Genomic DNA, 24,895 nt, shown 5'->3' on the forward strand with positions numbered 1-24,895 from the left:
ATGGAGAACATGCAACTTTTCTGGTGTAAAAATGCAGTGCTGGAGAGGGAAAAAAAAGTCAAATATGCAAAATCAACATTAATGGCCATGCCAAGACATTTCACCTTGTTTCACACATATCCGTCCCACTCCTACCTTAAATTATAAGTTTTGCTTTAATTACTATTTGCATTTATGTGCAGTTTAAAGTTACACAATTACAATGTATTGGAAGGTAACCATACAGTCACCAAGAGCTCTGTTCCTTTTCCAGTGCCTTTTACAAGGTAACCAGCTGGGAGATTGTGGTCAGCATGTCACATACACCATCACCCTATCTTCAGGAAGATGCATTTGCAAATGTGTAACGTTTCTTTTAGCTTTTGCAGAAGTAGAATCAGAAAGCAGCTAGCCAAAAAACAAAGACCATGGCCATTAATGGATGTATGCATGAAGACACTTCAGTGCAGATTTAAGGAAGCTGTTTATTTAACTAGCATTGACTGAATTATACTTCTAACATTAAGCAGTTGAGAGCAAACATTTTTGCCTCTTCCTGTTGCCATGTTCTTCAGATTCTGCTTTTTGAGGAAACACTGCTTTCCCTCTTAAGATTTGATTTAAAAACTAAACAAATACATAGGTAACAGTAAGGGGGAAAGGGAAAAATAACTCCTTAGTAAACAAAGACTTCCAGGCCTGAATATAGTCTGTGTAAGAAGCATGCAGAATGCTGCCAAGGTAGCACACATCTATTACATACAGAGTTTCAGAAAATTATAGAATGACTAGTCAGAGAACATCTGTAAAATCATCAAGTCAAACCATTTCTTCTTACCGTTCCTATATATCCTAGAATTATTTCCTTCCTATAGCATTTACCTAGCTTGGAAATTAAAATTTAGCCATCACAAAGCACATATCTGGAAGAGGAGTGCTCTTCCACATGGAATTACTCAAACTCTGCTATTGTTGAAATTCATGTTCTTCACAGCATTTCCTTTCCGCCAAACTGAAATGCTGATAAAGATTTGACTAGAATGAACTGTTTAGGAAATCACTGGTATTACTTAGAATTATCATTATTCTGTGAGCTTATGAACATCTTCTCTCATCTTCTTTCCAACCTGTTTGTTCACATTAACTAATACACATTAAAGATGTACAATATTGCTTGCCTTCATGACAATTCCGTTGCTCAGCCAGGCATATAACAGATGATTGTATAGGGAAAATTATGCAACAGCTTTCCAAGAATAATTCTACTTTTTCCCCAAAGCAGTGTTTCTTACCTTTTAAATCTACAGTGAGCAGAGGAAAAAGTCAGTACAGTGCCTTATTTTGTTCATAATGCAAAAATACACTAAATATCTGGCTTTCTGGGGATTCTTCAAGCAAGCAACAAAGAAACTAATTAGAGTACTTTAATGGAGAAAGCCAGGTTATTGATTTTTAAATCTGTTTTTAAGTGAACTTAATGATTAGTAAAGGTGCTGGACTGATGACCCTAGAGACTGTCCTCCATCTATAGCATAGTGATCTATAGCATAGACAACATTCCAAGATCCTCAACTGTGTTGTAAGTCTCAAGGGATTGATCCTAAAAGCTTGGATCTACTCAAGATTGTTATGAAAACACTATCTACACTTAAAGAAAGGATGTGTTTATTTAATAAAAGTAAAAAGGCAACAAACAATTAGGTTGAATTGCTTTTCAATCCTATGGTTTTAAGCAACTGTCTCGGAGCTGTGTATGAAAAGGCTAGAAAGAGACTCTACTGCAAAGATGAGCAGGCACTTTGCACATGATGGAGTATTGGGTAAAGACATTTCTTCACAATGCAGCATGAACTGAAATGAGCCAGTGAGCACAGGAGTTACATAAGCCATTTCGGTTTCAAGACCTTCTGATCTTTTTAACTAACAGAAAGTTACTACAACTATTAGAGCAAGGAAGTTTGAAGACAGACATTTCATAGATTGAAAGTTTTGGCAGTTTAAAAGTTAAAAATCTGTTAACTGATATTAAGCAAGCATCCTTTTTTTTTTAAGCAATCTCAGTATACTACCACATAAAATTCCTCCTCGCAACAGCAAGAACCAGAAAATTTACACATGAATTCTTCTACTTGAACAAGTGAGGTTTAGCTTCTAACTACAGCAGCCTTAACAGTTGTAGCAAATAAAGACATCAAGGGGCTTATTTTCATATATGCAGTTCCAAATGGAGTAAATGCAACATGAATATGATCAATTCATCAAATTAAGGAAAAAGTCAAGATGGAACATAAATGCCAATCTCAATGTCAAATCACAAAACCAATCACTATTTTGTTCTCTTACATTCCAAGATAAAGACAAGATTCATGTATAAGAGTTTTATTGCATTCATTTAAAATAATGTCCTTCAGCAAAAACAGGTACTGTAGATGTAATAACTATTAAATAAGCAAAACCTGCCATAGGTGAAAGGACAAAAGGTACAAGTGATCAGAGACTGTAGTATATCACTCACCTCATGATGCAGCTCAGCTATCTGATCTTTCAGTTCTCTGATGTACTGGTTAGAATCAGATTTATTAAGCTGCCCTTGAATTTTTCCTTCTTCTTTCTGTTATGGTTTAAAAAAAAGGAATCATATTCAAATTATTCAAAGATCTACTGTATTAAAAATCTTATTTTAACTGTCTGCATATTTTTGTCATGAACAGAAGTTATTCCCAGACACCACCCAGCACTTTAATGTGGTTGAAGTTACAGCAGCTATCTAGACATGACAGTGGCTCAGACCAAGCTGACTCTCAATAGTACAAGGCAGGACTCTATGGAGGAGCAGGAAGAATTAACAGCTTCACAGGTGGAATCCACATCGTATGTACATGAGATTGCATTTCAGTAAACCACTCCTACAGAACACTGTCAATACATGGAACATAGTGTATTTTATTTTCACTAAAGTTTACATTTAGTAACAAGACATTTTCTTTTGTCTCCAATTAAACAAAACAATTCTTTCCTTGCTTTGTGGGACATGCACTGGGAAACACTATTTAAGGCAAGCTTCTTTTGTCCTGTAAGAAGAATTGTAACATCCAAAATATTGTGGTATTTGTCATGTAGGAGTTCCAGAGAGTATAAATGAACAACCTCTAAGACCAATGCTTCAAGAGGCATACAGAAAAACTGGCAAGTAAAAAACAAAACTAACAGAAACAATAGATTAAGATGAATATGATGTTTCCCTCATTTGTCAGTCAAATGCAGCTCCTACATTTCAGGATGTTTGAAAAGGTTTCACTTGCACTGAATGCCTGCAGCACTGGTTTCCATCTTGTCCCTAAAGGGAATCCTAATGTGACCGAACCAAACCTGGCAGATGAGATAAATAATCACCCTGATGAGGAAGGCACTCCATGTCTTCTACTTGCTACTAATAAAATGCAGACAACACTGCTCTTGTCTTTTTCTAGCTAAATGATTTCTGAAGCAGCCACCAGCTCTAGAGAATGCAAGTATCTTGGTTTTATAAGATTCTTTACCTTGACTGTAAATCACATATGAGCAATATATTGCAGAAATACAAATATAATGGGAATATCTTGTTTTTCTACCTATAGCTCATTTTGCTGAAGTTTTAATTACATTTGAAGAAAGCAAACAGTTTACTTCAACAGCCAAACTGGAAGTCATTAGCAAAGAGAGGTTAAATACCTTTTAGAATGAAAAGCATTAACTGTTCATCAAAGGATAAGACAAAAAGCTTTAATGGAGAGGTTCCTTTAAAACATCCCTCTGAAATACAAACCCCAGGACAAAACTATGAGGAGAGAAAACATGCTACCTTCCAAACCCTTTTGCTGGATGAAGAGAACAATCTAGAACACTGTCAGGATTGGCAATATCAAAGTAATATCTCTTTTTTCAGGCTTTGTTTTTCTTGCAGTGAGGTATGCATTACAAAATTACTCAAAAAATAATTTTGTCATAATCGCTATTAATTCTCACAATCTGTAACAAGAACAAGAGCCTTTAATGCCTATTTCCATACTGAACCTAATTTCCAATGTAACCTATGGCCAAATTCACACACGTACAGAAAAGCAGCATTAACATTAACAATAGTTCCTGTCCTAAATTGATTTTAAAAACCCAAATGCAGTCTAACCCCATCATCTCTCTCTACGAGAATGACTACTGGCCTATGAAACAAAAGCAACATAACCTGCAGACTAAAAATACATCAGTATATGAAAAAATCTTCCTTGCTGTCAGGCACTAAGATTCTACACAATGAGCATCACCTGATCTCTTGAGGTAGCAGGAATATTGGGAGAAATTATTAAGTCTTTTCCCTCTGTTTGAAACCTAGACTTTCCCATTTAAACCTCTTACTCTATGGACTCAGTATACTATGTCACTACACATTCTGCAGTCAAGAGTAAAGCAAAGTTTTAGTAGAAGTAGAAGAGAGGTGCCATAGCTCTTCTAAAACAGAAGTGTAATAAACAGCTGAGCTTAGGTAGAAACGGGATGCACAAGTGGCTGTGAAACAGGCACTGCCAAGGTCGGTCTGTATAAACTAACAGCAGAAGCAGTAACATATAGCAAGTTGGGTTTGGCACACAAACAGCTGAAAGCTGTTTATATATATCATATGGGAATTATACACTTCCATTACATTTAAGTGGTGTTATGGTTACTTTTTATTCTAGGAATAACACTGTAAAGTCAATGCAGATATTACAGAATAATTGTGTGTATTTGCTCACGGAAAAGCTGACTGTAGCTACAGTCAGTTAGAGCTGAATGGAAGGTATAAGCCTGGCTTGCAAGATGGCCATTATTACTGAAAGGCAAGTAAGTTTCAGTTTTCCTTTCAGAACTACAGATTTTGTAGAGCCAGCAATTCACCAAAAAAAAAAGTAACCCTGCATTTTCTACAAACATACTTTTAAAAAGGTCATGCTGTAACTTCCTCTTGCAACATTCAGAATGCAAGTGATCAGAAGCTGATCCTTTTAATTTGCTGATAAAAAAATCATCTTCCTAATTAAATAATCCCATGTTCTATGGGCTACCGGTCTGTCTACAGTGGAAAAATTGGAAGGATGACATAGAAAAAAATTTACTACAAGATATCAGTCTTCTGTACAGCTGCTGCTCATCCCCGACCAACAGAAAAGCATTGTCTACTAAGTTGATCATGCCACTGTCTTTTAAAGATTCTTATGCAAGTGTGGTAGCAAACTACTGGAAAACATGCAGGAGTCAGACACCACAGCATTAAAATATTTTTAAATTTCTATCAAAATAATCTAATTTAGGGAATAAATAATAAGTAGACAGCTGAAAGCTTACCTTTATCTAATGAACAAAAAAGTCCTTCAAAATTTTATCTGTCATATTATGATTTTTAAGTTACCCAATATTCTTCAATTCTGAGAAATGAGACTGATATTTCTCATCAATACATACATTTTTATACAGGTACGAAATATTACCATGATCTTCCAAATTGTTTCACCTTCCAGTGAGATTTCATGCTAGAACGTAATCTGAACTTAATGCAAATAATTCCCACCTTATGATAAGCATTCATTAATCAAAGGCAAATTTGAATGGGACGAACTTAAATTTGGTAGTAATATTCTTTAACAGTAGTTTTTCATTAGGGGAGCTTGACACCACCACCCCTCAGCTTCCTTTTCTCCAAACTAAACTGATCCCAAAATCCTTAGCCACTCCTCACAGGACTTTATTTTTAGCTCTCTCACCAGCTTTATTACCCTCTGGACACATTCAAGCACCTTCACATCCTTCTGAAATAGTGGAGCCCAGGACTGCACACAGTAGTCAAGGTGAAGCCATACTACCAGTTACTGCACAGTTGCACTGTCATAAGAAAAATTACATTGCTTTCATGCAGCCCAATTTCATTTAATGCTTCCTATTGTGGCATTTACTTTAGTAGGAGCTGGACATTTAACTCTGCATTGCTTGTATACCGTGCTTGAATAGTTTTGGACTACTGTGCTTGAGCAGCTCTGTATTTCTGAGGAAAGCACTCAAATCAACAGTATGGGTTCAAAACTGAATGTTAAGGCTCCACTTACAATTTAGAAGTCTTTGAGGTATGAATATCACCTTTTAAAAGAGAATAGCATAAGTAAACAGTAATCTCCATGTCAAATTGTTTAAATCTAGGGTTATTCACATAGGATGTGGGTTGCTGGCTTGGTTTTTGGTGGTTGAGGGTGAGGGGGAGCACTGTTATAACAAATCTGTGATATTTGGAGAAGTCACAACACAAAAACTAGCTAGTTGCTAGGCAAATCATAGTAATTTTAAATTTAAAATTAATATACAGAGAAAAAAATCAGAGAACATATAAATAAGCAAAGTGTGGGTATCATCAGAATTGCAAAATAATGAAAGCTAGTCAATTCTAGAATGTAGGAATTTGTTAAAAACCTCCTGCAGTCACAGGTGAATGAATCTCTACACCCACATCCCTGGCGTACTGCGTCTGCATACTGGCACCGCTGCAGTGCCCACCTCCTCTTCCCTGAAGGATTTTCAGAACAGCAATGCCAACTGGTGTTACACTGTAATTAAAGATGCATCATCTTGATTTCACTGCTTTTGAAGATTTTTAACTGCTCCTTTTTAGTCTCCTCTGACAGACCAGCTCCAACAGCAGCACCAGGGTTAGAAATCTGTATCAGGGTAACAAACACCTTAGTGGCAGCCATCAACTCCACCCCAGGGACAGGTGCTCGTAGCAGTGTACTCAGCCAATCCACAGTCCAACCCCCTACCCCAGAGACTGCGTGTATAATGGGAGTAGCATGGGCAGCCAAGCAGGAAATGAGCTCTACAGATCAAAAAAACCCGCTGCTAAAACAGAACTCAGGCCCCTTCACAGTTTTGGAAGCTCTCACCTCTCTCATCCTGCTGTGAAGTAGTACAGTGACTGTACTTGAGTGCATACCAAGAGTTACACTGAGAGCTCCTCAGAAGAAAAATCTACACTCCAAAAATTTTCTCCTTAAAATGAGCAAAAACTCTGTCCACCAAAAACTATCAGCTGAGAATCATGGTTTTCATATCACACTTCAATCCTCTTTTGTCTGGCTTTCTAAGAAAAAAGCATCTTGCCAAGAAGCAACAGCTAGTCTCAAAAAGCCACCTGATGCTACTGAGAACTCCTGAACATATGGAAACCTTTCAAATTCATTTAGCATCAGGCCAGGATGTATAGCTGGCAACACAAGAGTACAGGGACAGACTGCTTAAAAAAAAGCTGATTTAAAATACCTGAAACCACTACTGTGTAACGGCCTCCCAAAATCAAGTTTAGTACTCATAATAAAAAAGGGTTTAGCACCTGAAAAACATTGGAGGCCTTAAGCTGGCTTTTGCCGCTTGATCAAAGTTTAAGACACAGAAGATCAGTCTGATCAAATTCCAGTTGCAGGTGTTTCATCCCAAGAGGAGTACAACTTTTCTAAAACACTCAATTATCACATTGGATAGGAAAGGAAATACACATCAATAAGAAAATAAGCTGTTTTAACTAATAAGAAAACATCTAGGGTTGTTTTCATTTTAATAACTGTGAACTTAAAATCACAGAAAAAAAACATCTGTTCCTCAGATAACATCTTTACATCTTTAAAAATGACTGGAAGATGGGATGTTTCCCTAACACCCTTAATTTGATCTTTTCTGACTTAGAAATATTTCCTTGGTAACAACTTGCCTCAGCCTCTTTTCAGGAGAGGCTTTAAAATTCTTACTTTGTGGCAAAAGACACTGCATTAAAAATGTAAATTAAGTATGTTCAGAAGGGTAGATGTAGTAACTAGTGTCCTTTCAGTGACTTTACAGTGACTCATTTTAGACTTTCAAAAAACACATCACTAACATCACACACCACTGTTGATAAGAGTAAAAAAAGGGTTTCCTGTAATTTGAAAAGATGGAAACAATTTCTTTACTGAACAGTCAGTACTTGGAAAAGTTATTAAACAGAGGTCACAGAAAGGCTTCATTCTACAGAAATAGTGCTAAAAGTTTAAGCTGTGGAGAGATTACTAGCACAATCATGGATTTCCTTTACAGTTGCTCTCAAAGCTGCTTTGACCGGGTTAGAGATAGGGTAAATGTGACAAAATTCTCTGAATCTGCCAGGAAACACAGCAGGAAGAAGTGATGTTACTGTCTGTCCAGATCAACCTAACCAAAAGAAGAATTAATTCTTATGGATATTTTTTGCTTTAAGATTACTCAGATGCAAAACTAGTTTTTCATATTGCAAGCATGCTCTATACTGCCCAACTCAACCCAGCCATGGATAATTTTATGAGGATACTACAGTCACCAGCCCGCATAGACATGGAGGGAAAGGAATTAAGCTGCCAAGCAGAGGCTACAGCTGCCCCACTCTGCTTCCTCAACCTGCCTACACTTCCACTGGCCTACTGCTCCTCACCCTAGGCAGCTGAGTGACTGCAGCTTGCAACTGATTTAACCTTGCCTGAACTTTTCTATTCTTCTTTCAATTACTGTCAGGAAAAACTTAAAAAACTAAAGCAACATCAGTGGACCAGCAGGGCTGCCCATATGCAACCAGAAACAACTATGTATGCTCATTTCAGAGACCTTGAAGCCCTTTCCTATGGCAGCTACAAGAGAGCTGCAGAGGGAGTCACAGGACAACAGGGAATGGCTTTAAACTGAAAGTGGGTAGATTGAGATTGGATATTAGGAAGAAATTCTTTAGTGTGAGGATGGTGAAGCAACCTGGTCTAGGGAAAGCTGTCCTGCCCATGGCAGGGAGGTTGGAAAAAGATCTTCAAGATTCCTTGCAATCCAAGCCATTCTGTGATTCTATGTTTACCTTCCAAACATAAGCTGCACTGGCAAGTGAGAGAAAAATAAAGACATGATAGAGGAGTAAACAAATGCTGACAAAGTAAACCTTTGTTTCCATATAACAGGGTTATAACATCAGGGTTTTTCTTTGTCACTTCTGGGGCTCAGGTATGTGCAAAATAAATTAAACTTCAGTTATACTTCAATTCTGTACTATTTTTGCACAGAAAGTCCAAAGAAAGACCTAGAATATCCATCATGTATTGGACAACTCATTGCATTTCAATATACTTACACAAAAGTTTAAAAGCTCAGCATCATGAACTGAGTGCTCAAACAAGACCAAGTGACATTTAGAATATATTGAGAAATAACTTCTTAACAACATAAACTGACAACTTGTTGCAGAATTACATCTGTTATTGAATGATAGTTCACTCGCCACCCCTGTCATTATTACTAACCAAAACTAAAGAGTGACCCAGAAACTGTGATTTAAATCTAGCATGTGTGTGTGATGTCAGATCAGTTCTTATGTGGGAGTAGTGATACTCTGCATTACAAATTTAACATCACTGTCTTGCACCTACACCTACATAAACTTTTAAAAGAAAACCTTGCAATTTAGGTTAAGTGTTGCTATGGCCCATGTGGACTCGGCAATGAATCCCTTGAACTTCTTAGAAAAGCACCACCCCCCTCAGAAAAAAGGGGAAGGTTATGTGGTAGGTTAACTTCCTCCCTTCATTTTTATCAGCTTTGAAACAGCTTGACAAGCAGACCTATTTGTGATGCACTGTGCATCTGTACTTTAATCCTGGTGCCTATTCTCCAAGACTGGCTAAATGTCTTTCTGGTATAAAATACTGCGTTTCAAGCATTAAGGCAAGTTCTGATTAAAAGGGCCTCTGCTCCCCACATCAGGTGACAGCAATTACAGCTGTCACCTGATTACAAGCTGAACAGAAGAGAGTGGGAGGCAGCTCTTTCTCCAGTGATGAAGAAGTTATCTAGATTTTCAATCTCCTTTAAAATTCACTTTTGTTTAAACCCTATTATCAATTGCATGTTTTATGGTTGACAAGCTTTGGGAATTCAGGATTTCCAACTTCATTTTTACATTTCTTTTGGTGCAGGTGTTTCAAAGGCTTTTGAGCATGAGTATCCAAAAAGGAAGTTTTGATCATAAGTTTCATATTTGCTGGCAAAACACACTGGCGAAAAATACCTGCTTAGACTTCTACAAAAACCCAGACATCTACCACAGTTCGATAAAAGCAGTTCAAGTAGTCAAAAATAAATAAATTAACATTAGCATAATTTATTCTGCTAAATTATGTGTTTAAAATACTATAAAGTTCACACCTAAAATCTGTATTTCATAATTGAAGAATTTATCTTTTCTGCTAGTGTTTGAGATCAGATGTCACCAAAAGCCTAACAGTGTAAACTCATCAAATGAACTCAGCCACAAAATTACTTCATACTCCACACTTTATACAGAGAAAGCCCAGCCACTCTCACTTTTGTGAAGAAAATCAAGAATTTTACTGAGATCAAACTCAAGAAATCATTAACAGGTGATAATCTGAGAATACCATAAAGACTGGGACTTAAGTGCACTTTGGAAGGAAACAAATAATAAAAACATAACTAAAAATTGTATTGTGCAAAGTAGTACTTGTGAAAAGGAAGGAGAGATGATGTGGATAAACAACTGAACCTGAGAGAGTGCAAAATAATGACAAAATAGTAACAGTGTGATCTTTGGATGTATTAGCTGGAGTCATAAAATAGATTATATTCCTGCAGTTCTTTCTGTCTCATGACAAGGTATAAAAATCCACATGCAATTCTGGAAGCCCTAAGTTCAGCAGAAATATGGAATGGGAATAGGAGAGAGCAATAAAATGATGGAGTATGGACAGTTTGATCAGTTAAACAACAGAAAACCAAGTCAGATGTATTTACACTAAAAATTAACACAATTTGAATTGTGTGACAGCTATCCAAAAATTCCCAACTGATCATTAGGGGATTTACCATTTCATAAGATACTGACTACATTTTGAGAGATGTGAATCTATCAAATAATGGAAGCAGGATGGCATTTGAAGTCTGTGCTAAAGTAAAAATAATGTAAAATGAGTACTCACTTCTTACCTACTAAATCACATTGTTTGAAGTAACCTTTAAACTTCCCCTCTTTTTTTTTAAATGTCAGTTTGAGCAGAAGATTGACCTTAACTCAGCTACTCTCTTGTTATCTTACTAGATGATAAATTATTCATATGCAATGCTTACCATACTTATCTAGGTATTTCTAATGTACAGATCACAGCATTATCTAAGCATTATATGATTTAAAGAAATGATTGCTTTAACTTTCAATAAGTTTAGTGCCTGCTGCACTAGAGGAAATATAACAAAAATTCTTTATGCAAGCTCAATGAAATTTATGTGCACATTCCATATATGAAGAGATGAAAAAGATAGAACTAGTTAAGAAATCATAGGGAAAAGGTGACTTTGAAACAATATAATAAAATCATCACCTCCAAGGAAAGATTTCAGAGGGAAGAAACACAATAGAAACACCAGGTTTAACAAAAAGTAAACCAGAGAGTAACTAGATTGTAACTTAATAAAAATAGCCAAGAAAAGCTTTGCATCAGAATTCAGACAGGACAAACGTATATGATTGTAGAAAGGTCAGACTACAGTAAGACATCATGATTTCCCAAAGCCAAGAAAATGTAAAGCACAGCAATCTCAGGTTTTCTCATTGAGGGAGCAGCAAGTTCATGGGATGGTGAAAGCTCCAAAAGGAACTGAAAGTGTAAGGAACAACATAGAGGCCAAAGGACACATCTTGAGATCCTACAGTGACGTGGTAGCAATAAATATTTCTGGTTTCAAAATGCACATGAAGGGAGTTAGAGTTTTACAATAAATCCTTCAATACTGATCATAGCAGAAGAGTAAGCACAGAAAAAAATGGTTGCTGGAATCAAAATTGTATGCATCTATTTTTGGACAGAGGATGTTTTCAATCTCATCTATTAATTGGTAAGAAGTACCAATTACAAGGAAAAAAAACAAAACAGAAGTCAAGAGTTAAAAATAGTGCTGCCTTTAACATGGTATTTGTACAAAAGGAATTATTAACAGCTCACAGGTATGTGCCCAAGTTACATTTAAGGCTTTGCTTGGACAGGAATTCAGCAATACAGCATTATCCCACTTGGCAAAGCAGTGTCTTGTATTCACAGTAGGCTAATGAAGAAACACAGCAGAGGAAGAAAAAAACTCACAAAGTACAAAATCTAATAGTATCAAGTTTGACATCTAATGCCATCACTAGTTACCTGGATTTCTAATTCAGCAATGTGCTGCTGGAGTTCTGCCACAGCTGCAATGCGGTCTGCCTCACGGAGCCGTACTGCCATCACTTCTTCTTTACTCTGAAAGAAGTCACAAAGGGGAGCTAACTAGTACCAGTTTAGCTGATTAAAGACTGTGCACTGCTTTTACTCAAAATCCTGAGAAAATAGACCGCTCTGCAAACTACCACTATTCTAAAGAACTTAAATTTAATTTTAACTCATAGGAGGAGTGTGCAATAATCTAATATAAACTCTAAAGTATATTAATTTTTAAAAAAAATCTGTGCAGATATGAAAACTTGCTGTTATCAGCTTCAAGGTCCAGGAAACAACTGTCTTATTTCCCAGAAATATTATACTGTAAATTAAGAAAAAGAATCAACATTATAAAAGAAACCAGCTCATGCTTTAATTTTGGACTTTCTATATAGAGAAACAGCAAAGCTACACAAGAGCTACTTATTTCATAATTTCCTTTGTCCTAAAAAATAAATTAAATACGAAAGCAAATGTATTTTCAACCTCATTGAGTCCAGCTATCTTAGTCACAGTATATAACAAAGACATTTTAGAATAAAATACTAATGCATGTAACCTACAATTGGCCTCCCACTGTAAGCTTAACCTACTAGTCTGTCTATAAATGATAGGTAATTTGAGTTTGAAAAAGAGAGAAAAAAATGTCCAGTTTCATGAGGCAAGTTCTCAAGACTTCAGAGCATAAAACAATATAATATTGTCAGCAGCCTGGTACAACCACAGAGAGAAAGCAGCGTTAGATAATAAGTGAGCAATACTAATTATCTGAAGAGCAAACAGCTCTGGGGAAGAGATAGATTAGGCTCAGGTACACCTACTTTTATAGCAGACTGGTGTAACTAAACTGTATTTACTGCAAATCAGTTCCAGTACTTCAGTTATTTTAATGTGTGCTTCAAACAAACAGTACTCAATCACCCTTCATTAGACAGTACAGTTAAAATAAAATCAAACATATCAAAGCTTATCCACAGGAGCTACTTCTAAACATGCTACTTGTTTGGTTTTGGTTCCTTTTTTAAATATTCCTGTAATGGAGGTATATAATCTACAGGACCTAATTAACTGCACTTGTAATCAGTGGAGCCCATTTCAGAGAAATCTATCATGTGCTAGACAAAGTTTAGCCATTCTTGCTAAATTCTGTTGCATGATTGCTTAAATAAAGCCAAACCGACAAGTCCACAGGATTGCATGTATTTAACTGAAAGCTGAAGGAAAGACTGGCTTGGTTTGACTTTGGCATCAGAGATGAGTAAATAGTGCGGCTCTACATGGCACTGATGCTTTATCTCTGAAACAGAGCATGTTCTCAGTAATTACCACAGAAGTTGATATGGTAGGAAAGACAAGATTGGGTAGGGGCACAAACCTTAAATTGTAAATTCTTTAGCATAACTGATTAGAAAGATCAGTGGTGAGTTTCAAGAAAAAATTTCAAATTGAGTCCTTGCTGTAGAAGCAGTAGTCAGATAAAAAAGGGAAAAACATAATACACACCTGTGGCAAAAACAGTTGCCATACATGCGGTATGAGATGCAGCTGGCTATAAAAAATTTAATTTCTTCTTAAGCATTTCAAGATATCTTTTAAAAGAAAAATACAAGCTCCTGAAATAACATACCAGTTTATTATGCATATATTTGGAGTTGAAAACCTAAATATATACTTTTTGAGATAGTAGAAATATTGCTACCTATCCAAGACAAAAATAAAACTAGTGCATGATTTCAAACAACTTAAAAAAAGAGAAGAAAAAAATAATCCAACATCAGTTAATACAAATCAGGAATAACTGTTGTTGGTTTTGATATATAATCAAATACTACTTGTAAAACATCTTACAGGATAAATTGTAATTTTTTCTATTAGCTGCAAAACAAGTTTCAGGATCTAATGTTAGGATATGTCAGTGAAGATACTTCACTGGCTATTCACCATAGCCACTTTCAGAATTTCACAGAATCTCTAAAGAGTATGACTCTAAAGAGTATGGTGCCCTGTCTATTACTGTCACACTTTTCTAGAGCCCATGCTAGAACACTGTTCTACAAATGTATTATCCCATTGAGAATACTTATGTGTACTAACTCATTAATCAGGTTAAAGACATATTGCTCTTTACACAGTCAACATAAAACCAGAATATTGATTACACAGTCTCAATCCTCAATCTCTTAGGGATTAATGAGCACCTTCAGTATCAAAAACTAATCAAACAAAGTAAGTTATGGGTTATATCAAAAAGGCATCACCAAGATTATGATTATTTTAAAAAATCGGTAAAATTAATCTCAGTAGTAAAAAAATAGTACTTAGGAAACCAGAGGCAAACAAGAAAGTCAGTAGAAGTAGTTTCTTCTAGTTAAGAGTCAGTGTCTTTTTTCCTAAAAGCTTGTGATGGAGTTTGATGAGTCAGCAGAAGTTACTTCTTTACTGGACCGTATGTTCAAGTCCCACTAGAAACAAATGGAACTGGCAAGACAGTAAAAAAATGAAAACCTGTTGCTGAGGACTCTTTTTATATTATACACAGACACTCTTCTCGGTAGAACCATGCTCTAAAGTAAATGTTTATCTTTGTGGGACCACAAAGAAGCAGCTCTGTCAAAACCTCAAGTGGTTTTTGTGAGATAGTAAATTCAAAATGATATTGTCAAAATCAGTAAAAAGAATTTTGGTTTTATGATTTATGCTTCTCAGTTAAGACACAATTTTATCCAATAATGGCAGACTAGACTAAAATGTACATATATTAGCACACAAATATTCTTTTCAGGATGTCATTTACCTTGCATTCAATCTCTGCTTGTCTACGTTTTGCTTCATTCAGCTGAGCCAGGAGTCCTTTGTTCTGTGCAGAAAGGTACTGCACCTTCTCCTGTAGGTTGGTAACCTCCTGCTCTGCCCTTCGTAAGTGATTACTATTGATCTGATTCTGAAATGTATGGCCAAAAAAAGGAAACAAAATACATGTTAAGGAAAGGATATTAATCTAACTCCCTGAAGTCTGACAAAACAGACTTAGAGATGATCTACCATAAAAAGCTTTTCATGAAAAAGCATTCAACGTTTTCCAAGGGTAATCAGAAGAGACTGCATAACGTTTTGCTTATCACCAGGATATTCAAATTGTTCTTGAACAGATGACTCATTGTAAGAACATTATTGCAAAGCTCCACCACACTCCAGTAGATCTCTTTTTCCCAGTTTGTTGCCTAGGTAAGGCAGATTTTGTGAACTTGTATCCCAACTACACTATGCATCCAGGAAAGATCAGGTATGTTGGAAATACTGACATTGCACATTTCCCTGCCCAGTGAATTCCTGAAAGCAATGTGGCACCTTAGTTGAGATCAGTGCACAAGTACATGTCACAGCATTTGTACCTGAAGCTGTGCACACCATACCAGGAGAATGGCATTTTTCTCAGATGACAGCTGAACAGCCTAAGCACATACAAAGACTCCATGTGTAACACTGAAGTGAGAGGCACCCAAGTACATGTGAGCCAAACAGCAGGATCTCTACGCCCCCTACTGACCAAAACAATATTGGCACGTCAGTGAAAATTTTAAAAAACTTTAAAATTTTTAAAGTAAGGCAAGAGGAAACTCATTCAGTTGGTATAGACGAAGTGGTGCCTCTGCCAGAAAGAAGCCTTCATATGCCTTGCAGTTGCTTCATCTATCTTCAATAGCACATCCTTACACGCTCTCCTGGCTTCTGGAATTGCTGAACCTTTTCAAGTAAAGCTGTTGTTTGTTTAGTTTTGTGGATGCATAGGTCTCCTTCAAAATGTAATATTTAGCAGGTATTTCATGGGAAGATTTCTTAGAAGCCTCACACAAATCCTTCTCAATCATCAGCACATTGTGCTTATTAACTTGAGTGAAAGTTTACTACTACAATATGAACTCGCCACTTTAGTGCATTTTCATTTCAGGTGCTTAGCAACTTATTCCCTAGCTATACAATCTCAGCATTCAAGGTACGAGTGTCTTTTCTGCAGAAACCTCAGCAGCCATAACCCATGCTTTTCTATTCTGGCACATTAAAGGCAAACCTTGTGCTAAATACTCCTGACCAATACACAGCTGCTTTGCTGAATCTCCAGCTTAGTAACCAGATTCAGGACCTCAGCAGAAAATCAATCACAAATGTCATAAAAAGAAAGCACACACTGCCAGCTAAATATTACTATTATCAGAACTGCCAATCAGATTTGTGAAATTTAAAACACCTTAAAAATACTTTTGTTGTTATTACACCTGTTAAGATTTAATGACTTAAGATGCACACACATTCAGTGTCTAACAACTAATCCAAATTAGAAATTCAAGAAGCATAATTCTGGAAAAGATTGAAGAAGAGACATTCAAGTTGGACTGTATGCACTAGATTCTCCCATCCCCGTCTAACAGAAGTAAAAACGTCCCACATTTTGGAACTGAGGTCCTGCCTGTAGATAGTGAAGATCATCAGCAGCAGGTATCTACTATGTAACAGCAAACTGCCAACATCCAGCTCAATTCACACATCCCAGTGTTCAATAACATACCTGTGTCTCCACCTCCATCATTCTTTGTTTGGTCTCTTTCAGCTCAGCCTGGGTTTCTGCTTCTCTCAAGCGCACTGTCATCAGCTCATCCTGGAGCTCATTCACTGCATTTTTTTTGGGAGGATCTTTCCATCTTCCAGTGGTACGAGCTAGGTGACGCTAGAAAAACAGCATGGTTTTGCTGGCAATGCCCAATCATTCCTGGTGTTTCCTTACTTCATCTAAGGTCTCAGTTATATGAGGACAAATAGCTAGAGTTCCCCTGTTGATCCCATGGAAACATACTGGTTTTAAGAACAGACAATTAAAAAACTGAACACATTAATTCCCAACTACATTAAGTCAGTGAACCGCAAGTATATCCTGAGACTTTTGTCTATTTCTAGCCCTTTTTAACATGCAGCAAAGTAGGAGTACTGATCAGGTATTTCCCTCCTACCATTACAGTTAGCTGGTAGCACAGGCCCTCTGCCATCTATAGCAACTAGGCACCAATCTCTAATATATTTTTTGAAGTTAAGTTTCTTGTGACAGCCGAATTTAAGGATTTTCTCACCTCAGCAGTTTGATTGATAATCATTAGTTTCTACTTGATCTCAGTATCTCAACATTTTATAGTCTTATGCTTTATCACTGAAAACAAAAATTCATAAAATTGTAGGGCAGCCCATACCTGCCAGTGTTCCTCCAAATCTTTGACTTGCTGTCTGAGTTCTTTGAGACCCATCAAAGATTCTGCTTCTCTTAATTTTACTGCAATCAGTTCTTCTTGTAGTCTGGCAACATTTTCCTCATCAGGGAGGGAGCTGTTCCTCTGCAACAAGGACCATCCTCTTAAATATGTATTTGAATAAAATGGTGCTTAGTGAAACCCAGTCCAAGAACACAGACATGTAAAAATAACTACGAGAACTTTAAGTACACATCCTCTGCAAAATAAAAACCATCAAGCAATCTAAGCTTCTGGATATTGTGTGTATAAATAACTTCCAACTGCCAACTACAAAAAAAAATTATAAGATAGTAGTTCTAGGTAGTCTTACCTCAAGATTTCCCTGAATGGTATCCCTAACAAAATGTTACATTTACAATATTTGAACACACTATCAGAATATGGAGAGTAATCTGGAAGGTTTTGATCTAGTTGATAAAAAGTAAAGCAACAGTGAACTGAAATTACACCTTAAAACTAAAACTTTTATTTAGGTTTACAGGAAAAATAATAAATGGAAATTCATTTTTTAGGAAGTAGGTCATCAGCCTTTGAAAAGGAGAACAGATATGCTGACAAAGGAACCATCTGTTAATATTTATAAACAACAACCAGTCAAGAGGTCTTAGAGATGAACAGTGCAAGACACATGAGGAAAAAGCAGAAAGGTGAGAGAAGGCTAAACAGAAAACATGAAAACACCAGGAAAAGCATAACAGAGACGAAATTCTAATGATGGAAATGTGGGAGAAAAACAAGAGGGGAAGAAAATGGACAGGCTGTCTACAATATCCCTGCAACAAATCACTGGTCACCAAATATTCAAAGCTGAACTGTTCTTCATCACTTTATTTCCCTGTAGTTGTTTTCAGCAAAATTGAGTGGTTTTGCAGATGTATAATACTGTGACAGCTGTCATGTTTTCTTGAGAGTTGAGTAAAGCACCTGATTAACATTAACAGAACACAGCACAACAGCCACGGATTAGCATTCCATGGGAATTTTGGGATCTGAGTATTGGCAAATACAGGAAATGAGAGGGTTTGTTTCTGAACGTTCATGGCACTGTCATTGTGGCCATGCAAGTCTCAGGTTATTCAGCAGAAGCTCCCCAGATTACACGACTCGTCACTACCAGCAGTAAAGAGCTCCACTGGAGGAATTTGAGGGACTTCAGCCACTTTCTCATGTGCCTAAATTCCAGCCACTTTCTCATGTGCCTAAATTCATTACAACACACTGAAATATTACTGAATGCCTGAGTTTGTCTAGTGCACTGGAACGAATCCCACTATTCCAGTTTTTCTTCACAGATAAGTTTTCATTGTATGCTGTCTCCATGCTGATGAAGATTAAGTAGTCTCCTGAATTTTGAAAAATACTTTATATCCTGAATTCTTACCAATGGTCAATACAGTAAAAACTACCACACTACTAACACTAAGCCCATCAGATAACTAAAAAATAAATCTTGACTCAGTGGGTTAATCTAATTAGCCACAAAGCCTGGGTATATAGCTCATTAAAATTTCCTAAGGAAACTAATTCCAAAGTCAGTACAACAGGATCTGAAAAGCATGCTTTATCAGGTCAGTTGTTGTTTTTTTGGTCTTTTTTTATCTTGCAGTTAAACTTTGCTTCAAAGAATGGTAAATGTTTGACAGTAGGTTTGAGTACAGCTTGAACTCTGGCATCAATAATTTCCAAGCTAGCATGGCACCCAAAAAACAGTAGAGATTCTGATACTGAGCAGTGAAGGAATAAGGGATTCTTTCCCTGCCCATAATGGGAATGGTAATATTGAACCCATTCTTCTTCTCCTTCCAAAATATTTAGTTTCACATCGACTCAATGCTCTCTCTAAGCCCACTGCTCTTGTTGCAGGATATAATTTTGAAACAATTGATGTTTCCTGTCAGGACTTCACCAGAATCCAAGTTTTCTACTACAGCAGGCTTCAGGAATAGAAGAAAAGTGATCAGTTATTCACAAATCTTTCCCTGCACAGACCTTGGTTTTATTGTTGTACTTTCAGGTTTGAAAAGCATCTTGCAGTCACAGAAGCACAGAAGAGAAGGTTCTAGAGCATAGTTCTGCTTGTTAGGAATGACAGGGACCTGTAGTTTGTTTCTAGTGCTGTTCTGTATAGAGGGTCCTGGTTTGATTTACCTTTTCCATCTCTAGAACTTTATCTTGCATCTCCTTCAGGGCACAATGGGATTCTGCTTCACTCAGCCTGGCTTGGACCAGCTCTTTTTCCAGCTGTAGCACAAAGTCTTCACTGTATCGTGAACTGCATTTATGCTACAAAGTTTGCAGAAATATGTTTAGTATGAAGTACAGATTGTTTGAAAGGGGTTTTATATACCAGATTTGGTGGGACAAGTACATTCAAATGTTTAATATCAGGAGTACCAGCATAAGTGCTTACCATATACAAGTCTATTAATGTCAGTCCAGACTGCTAACAAACATATCCCTACTGCTCCATCTCTCAAACAACTGCACCTCCACACAGCCAAATGTGTCTGACAAAACTGACCCCTACCAGTACTGACAAGCAGCAACTCACACTTTTCTCTCATTGTCAACCAAATTGAAAGAGTCTCAAACCATCTGTGATTATTTTGTGATCTGCAGAAAAAGATGTTTGGGAAACACTAACTAATTACAAGATTTGTACAAGTATCACTCAATCCTTTTTCACTTGAACTCCAATTCAACAGAATCCTTCCATAATCTTGGCTTTAAAAAAAACTACACATGCTTCAATGCACAATGACTTGGGTTTGCCCTTTTCTTCACTCCAGCTCTTGGGTCTCGTTTGCTCACACACTATATATTCCTTCTGAGATTCAGATACATCCAACTGAAGCACTTCTATTTAAAAGACTCTCTTAACTTTTCCCCCCAGTCAATAGTTAAAAAATACATTTTATTTCTTTCCTGGGTCACTTTAAAATGACCTGTCAGTTTGACAGATGTCAAACTTGCTTGATAGGCAACACCAACCTAAACCAGCCTTTAAATTTCTGATTGAAGAAAAAAGTGGGCATTGAAATCCTCAAAGTATAGTTGTTTATTTACTGTGTTTACATAGCTACCCTGAAAATTACATTTAGAGGAAAATAATTTATTTTTGGTGTCATTAACTACATTGTGAAATATAAGTACTATGCTTGGATTCATAGATTCAGTTTTAATTAACAATTCAACTTTTATAAGATTATTCATTATACTAAAGATACAGCTGTGTCTTACATTATGTTTGCATCAAACAATTTCATCTAAAGTTTCATCATAGTTTGCATCTAAAAAACAGTAAAAAAATGAACAGAAGTCTTCAGTTCCACATGCTTCCGTTAGGGTGCGACACTCCGACTTTTTATGCATAAATAAAAGGCAAACAGGACAAAACAAGAATTTAAATGTAACTATACAGTCAAGGAAATTTTTTTTTGCTTTTATACTTCTGCATGCCAATTAAACCTTTTGTTGAGACTTACAGTACAATCCAAATTCAAAATGTACACTCTACTCTTAGTGTTACTGTATTTCTTGTATATATGTGCCTACAGTAAGCTGTAATGGAGGGGATATGCACAAAGCATTAAAAGGCAAAGGCAGCTCAGGCAGGCAGTTTTTAGTGTCATTGACACTGCCCACTTAAGCCCTCAGCATACTGTGTGCATGTGAACACACGTGGAACACAGATACACTATGATCCTTGTACATTAATACTAATTTTTCCTTTATACAATACTACTTGAATTCATAGTCTTTTTAACCCACACAGTGTTCTTGCCTCAGCAAGCAGTGGAGGCAGATCTGATTTGAGTGTAATGAGGAGGATGGTGGACAACGCTGATTCATTTCTACAGTTGCTTCACATCATGTAGCAATACAAGTACCACATGTAACACCATGCAGAGGCAGAGAAAAAGCAACCACTCTTTTCTATTCCCTGGCTGTTTGTACAGGTTCATCCCACGATACACACAGCAACTTAGATGGACTCTACATTTTATGTTCCAGATTTCTGTCTGTGATACACATGGAATAAGAGCAAATGCAATGTTCTCCAGGACATTGAGAGAAAACAGCAGATTTGAAGAACTGAATACATGCTGATTTTGCAATAATGTAAGTATATTCTTTAAAAATCTAATTGATGTTTATCAAATAATTAGTGATGGAGAATGTAAGAAACATGATTAATCCAGTTTCAAGCACAAGTCATGACTTCTTTAAATCTGTCTTAAGATTTTGCCTGCCTAAGGAATACATTAGGAGTACTTATTTACTCAGCCACAACAAACTCTAAATCAAGTTTTGATATAGAAAAAACCCCAGCCAAGACCAAAACAGACTGAAGAAATCAAGACTCACAAATTAGAAGTTGTGCATTTTGTTACCTAGTAAAACAAAGCACATTTTCAATAATTTAGTATATAAAAGTAACACAAGTTTATATTTAAAACAGCGTTTGAAAACTACTTTTAAATTGACTGTAGGAAAAAGATCTGCTTTTATATACTTGCCTTAAGCCCTAGAATTTCTGACAAAAGCCACAATGCAAATACAGATTTCCAGGCACCAAACATTTTAACCACAGTAAGACTTTCTTGCCTATGTTGAAGAGACATAAGTAACATAAAGGACTAAAACTGTAGTTCCACAGCCACTTAATTCTAAAAGAAACAAGTCCTTGCCAGGGTTCATACAACTGGACTTAATTCTACCCAACTTTTCTTAAACACGATCATACCAAATATTATTTTGGCTGATGACAGATATAATTACACCATGTTACTCCAGTACACTATACTGAAGAGCACTTAACAGATGATTCAGCAGCTCACAGCTAACTTTGTTTATACATTTGAGCAGTAACTGTAGTACTTCCCTAAATACAGTATTCTTATTTTCTGCTTTTTTGTTGCAAATCAGAACACAGTATTATACTATTATATTATTACACTGTAAAATAAAGTGAAGCCTTTCATAAAGTTGCAACACTCATTTACAATCATATATTCCCAATATCAATTACTATGTTCTTAATTATTATCAGTCATTTTAGCATGAGTTCCTGAAAAGAAACTATGCATTATGAAGTTGCTGTAACAATAACCAAATACATCACTATAAATTACCTTGCAAAATGCATATGCTTCCATCTGAATGCTTAGTCAATTAAAATTCTATCTTCACATAATATAGCTGAAGAGCCTATTTAAAAATAAGATGTGAACTAATTTTAGCTTGATTAGCTTCCAATTTATCAGATTCAATTTTAAAGCATTCAGACTGATGAACTGGGTAATCATAGACAATTACACTGTCACAAGGAAAGACAAGATTTGCATTCTGGAGGCGTTTACATCCAGCAAGAAGCTACTCCTTTCATTTAGAAACACAAGGGGGAAAAGAACAGAGAATAAAACCTTCAGCACATCATTGTCAGGAGTAAGTTACAACAGGCTAACTAACTCCTCAAACACCATTGCTCTTAGCATGCCTCAAAAGAAAACTGTATTTTGTTCAAGTCAGGCAAAACTTCCTCTATGCAGTTCTCAATTTACCAGCAGTATGAGGAAGAAGCCACCTCCCTCTTAATCACTTGGTAACACACCATGACTTTGGCAAGCTTCCACTTTTAAAGACCGGGCAAGCCAAAGAGACGTTAGTATCATTCGTTAGTATAATTATTACTTCTTTAAGCAGACTCCACACTTCATAATGAAATCTTTCTGGTTCAACTAAAAACTCACTATAAATAGCTGAGCACAGGAAAAAAATGAACTTGTATGTAATTTGGGCTTCTGGTGTTGGGCTTCAATCAAAGAATACTCCTCTACCCACCTCTGGATTCAGAAGTGCTGCAGGGGAGAATTTCTTCAGACACAAATCCAGTAAGTATTTTCAACACTTATCCTTAAGCCATCCAACCTATGCTATCCAATCTCATAGAACACAGGGCATAAACCCTTGATAATACTCAAAGACCTTTTCACAAAGGCTATGTTAACCTTCTTAGAAATACTATCGTTTTGATAATTTTTTGCCACCAACAAAACAGTGGGGTTTTTTTAATCCCACAGTGTTGTTCAGAAGAGCCTGTTGCAAATACCTTTAGGCAGTTCTTTCCATACATTTCTATTCAGATTCATATCCAAACATTACAGTTTCTTATCACGCTGAAACAGACAATTCAAGACTGAAAAAAATGTAGATGATACAATATATACAATAGATGCTGTATCTTTAAACAAGCACAGAAACTATGCAGTGATTTACAGCTTTACAGTGCAATAATTTTTGCTAAAAATAAACAAAGCTGAAATAATTAGAGAAGAAAACATTAAAGCAGATACTCACAAGACAATACTGAAAAGGAGTATTGCCAAGAACAAAGCTACTGGCACTAGCAAGTGGCAAAAAAATTAACTAGTGTACAGTAAAATGCCAAAATCCCAAATAAATCCACGCATTCCCACCAGGTGGCGCCCGAAACGCACGCAGCTGCTTACATTTGCTGCTCCCACTCCCATGCTTGGAAACAGTTAAAAGCCTGTTCGATTACACGTCTTACTGACGAAGCAAGAGCTCGCAAACGCTCCTCACTTAAACCATTTTAACTCTTTCACCACATTGTCTAATTCTGATGGGTCTCAAAGCCACAGTGCTATTCCTTGCACCTCAAAATAAGCCAGCACAAATATTATCATTATTAGGTACAAATCTGTCTATAACAATATGGATTTACAGTCTCAGTTCCACACACACAGACAACTTCCTACAGCCATGTTCACGTTTAAGTGGAGGAAAACAATGCTGCAAGCACAGAAAGAAGGAAGTGTGCTATGTAATTTCATTTACTCTCCACTCCTGCAGTACTTATCCAGCTGTCTGCACCCACAGCTCCAACCAAGCCAAATTTGCAATGCAGAGTTATCTAAGGTTTGCTCAGGATCAGTTCCCACACCTAGGCAACCTGTCGGGCCTCCCCATCATTGGTACTCAGTAAGGTCCCCAGCATAAAGGCAGTAGCTTTAAAAGTCATATTCCCACCAACGAACAAATAAATAAATACAGTATCTTAGTCTTCTTCTAATAACTTTTCATTGCATACAGGTCATTAACATGGATGCCTCTAGAAAATACATTCCAAAGGCACGTGTACTATTGTAATCAGACAATACAGCTGCATAAAACAGCTGGATATCCAAAAGTCTATAAATGCTTCTCATTGTATTTCACTTGAAAAATACACCTAAATATACCACAATATATCTAAAAATGTTGGAAAGTATTACTAGACCATCCCCATCTTCCTAA

The 24,895-nt window shown here is 36.5% G+C and overlaps 1 protein-coding gene across 4 annotated transcripts in view; it reads right to left on the reverse strand.

Annotated features, from left to right (window-relative positions):
• Positions 1-24,895, reverse strand: part of EVI5 (ecotropic viral integration site 5) — a 61,190-nt gene that overhangs the window by 15,281 nt on the left and 21,014 nt on the right. For 3 of the 4 annotated variants that reach the window (XM_031057877.1, XM_014307460.2, XM_031057879.1), the window contains 6 exons: positions 19,724-19,858; positions 17,516-17,656; positions 16,843-17,001; positions 15,073-15,219; positions 12,225-12,320; positions 2,495-2,590 (listed from right to left, as the gene is read on the reverse strand). In XM_031057877.1, the coding sequence (XP_030913737.1) occupies positions 2,495-2,590; positions 12,225-12,320; positions 15,073-15,219; positions 16,843-17,001; positions 17,516-17,656; positions 19,724-19,858 (774 nt within the window). The remainder of the gene's footprint in view (positions 1-2,494; positions 2,591-12,224; positions 12,321-15,072; positions 15,220-16,842; positions 17,002-17,515; positions 17,657-19,723; positions 19,859-24,895) is intronic. The other variant, XM_031057876.1, reaches the window with a different exon arrangement.

The sequence above is a fragment of the Geospiza fortis genome, unplaced genomic scaffold (assembly GCF_000277835.1).
Source record: "Geospiza fortis unplaced genomic scaffold, GeoFor_1.0 scaffold403, whole genome shotgun sequence".
Lineage (NCBI taxonomy): Eukaryota > Metazoa > Chordata > Aves > Passeriformes > Thraupidae > Geospiza > Geospiza fortis.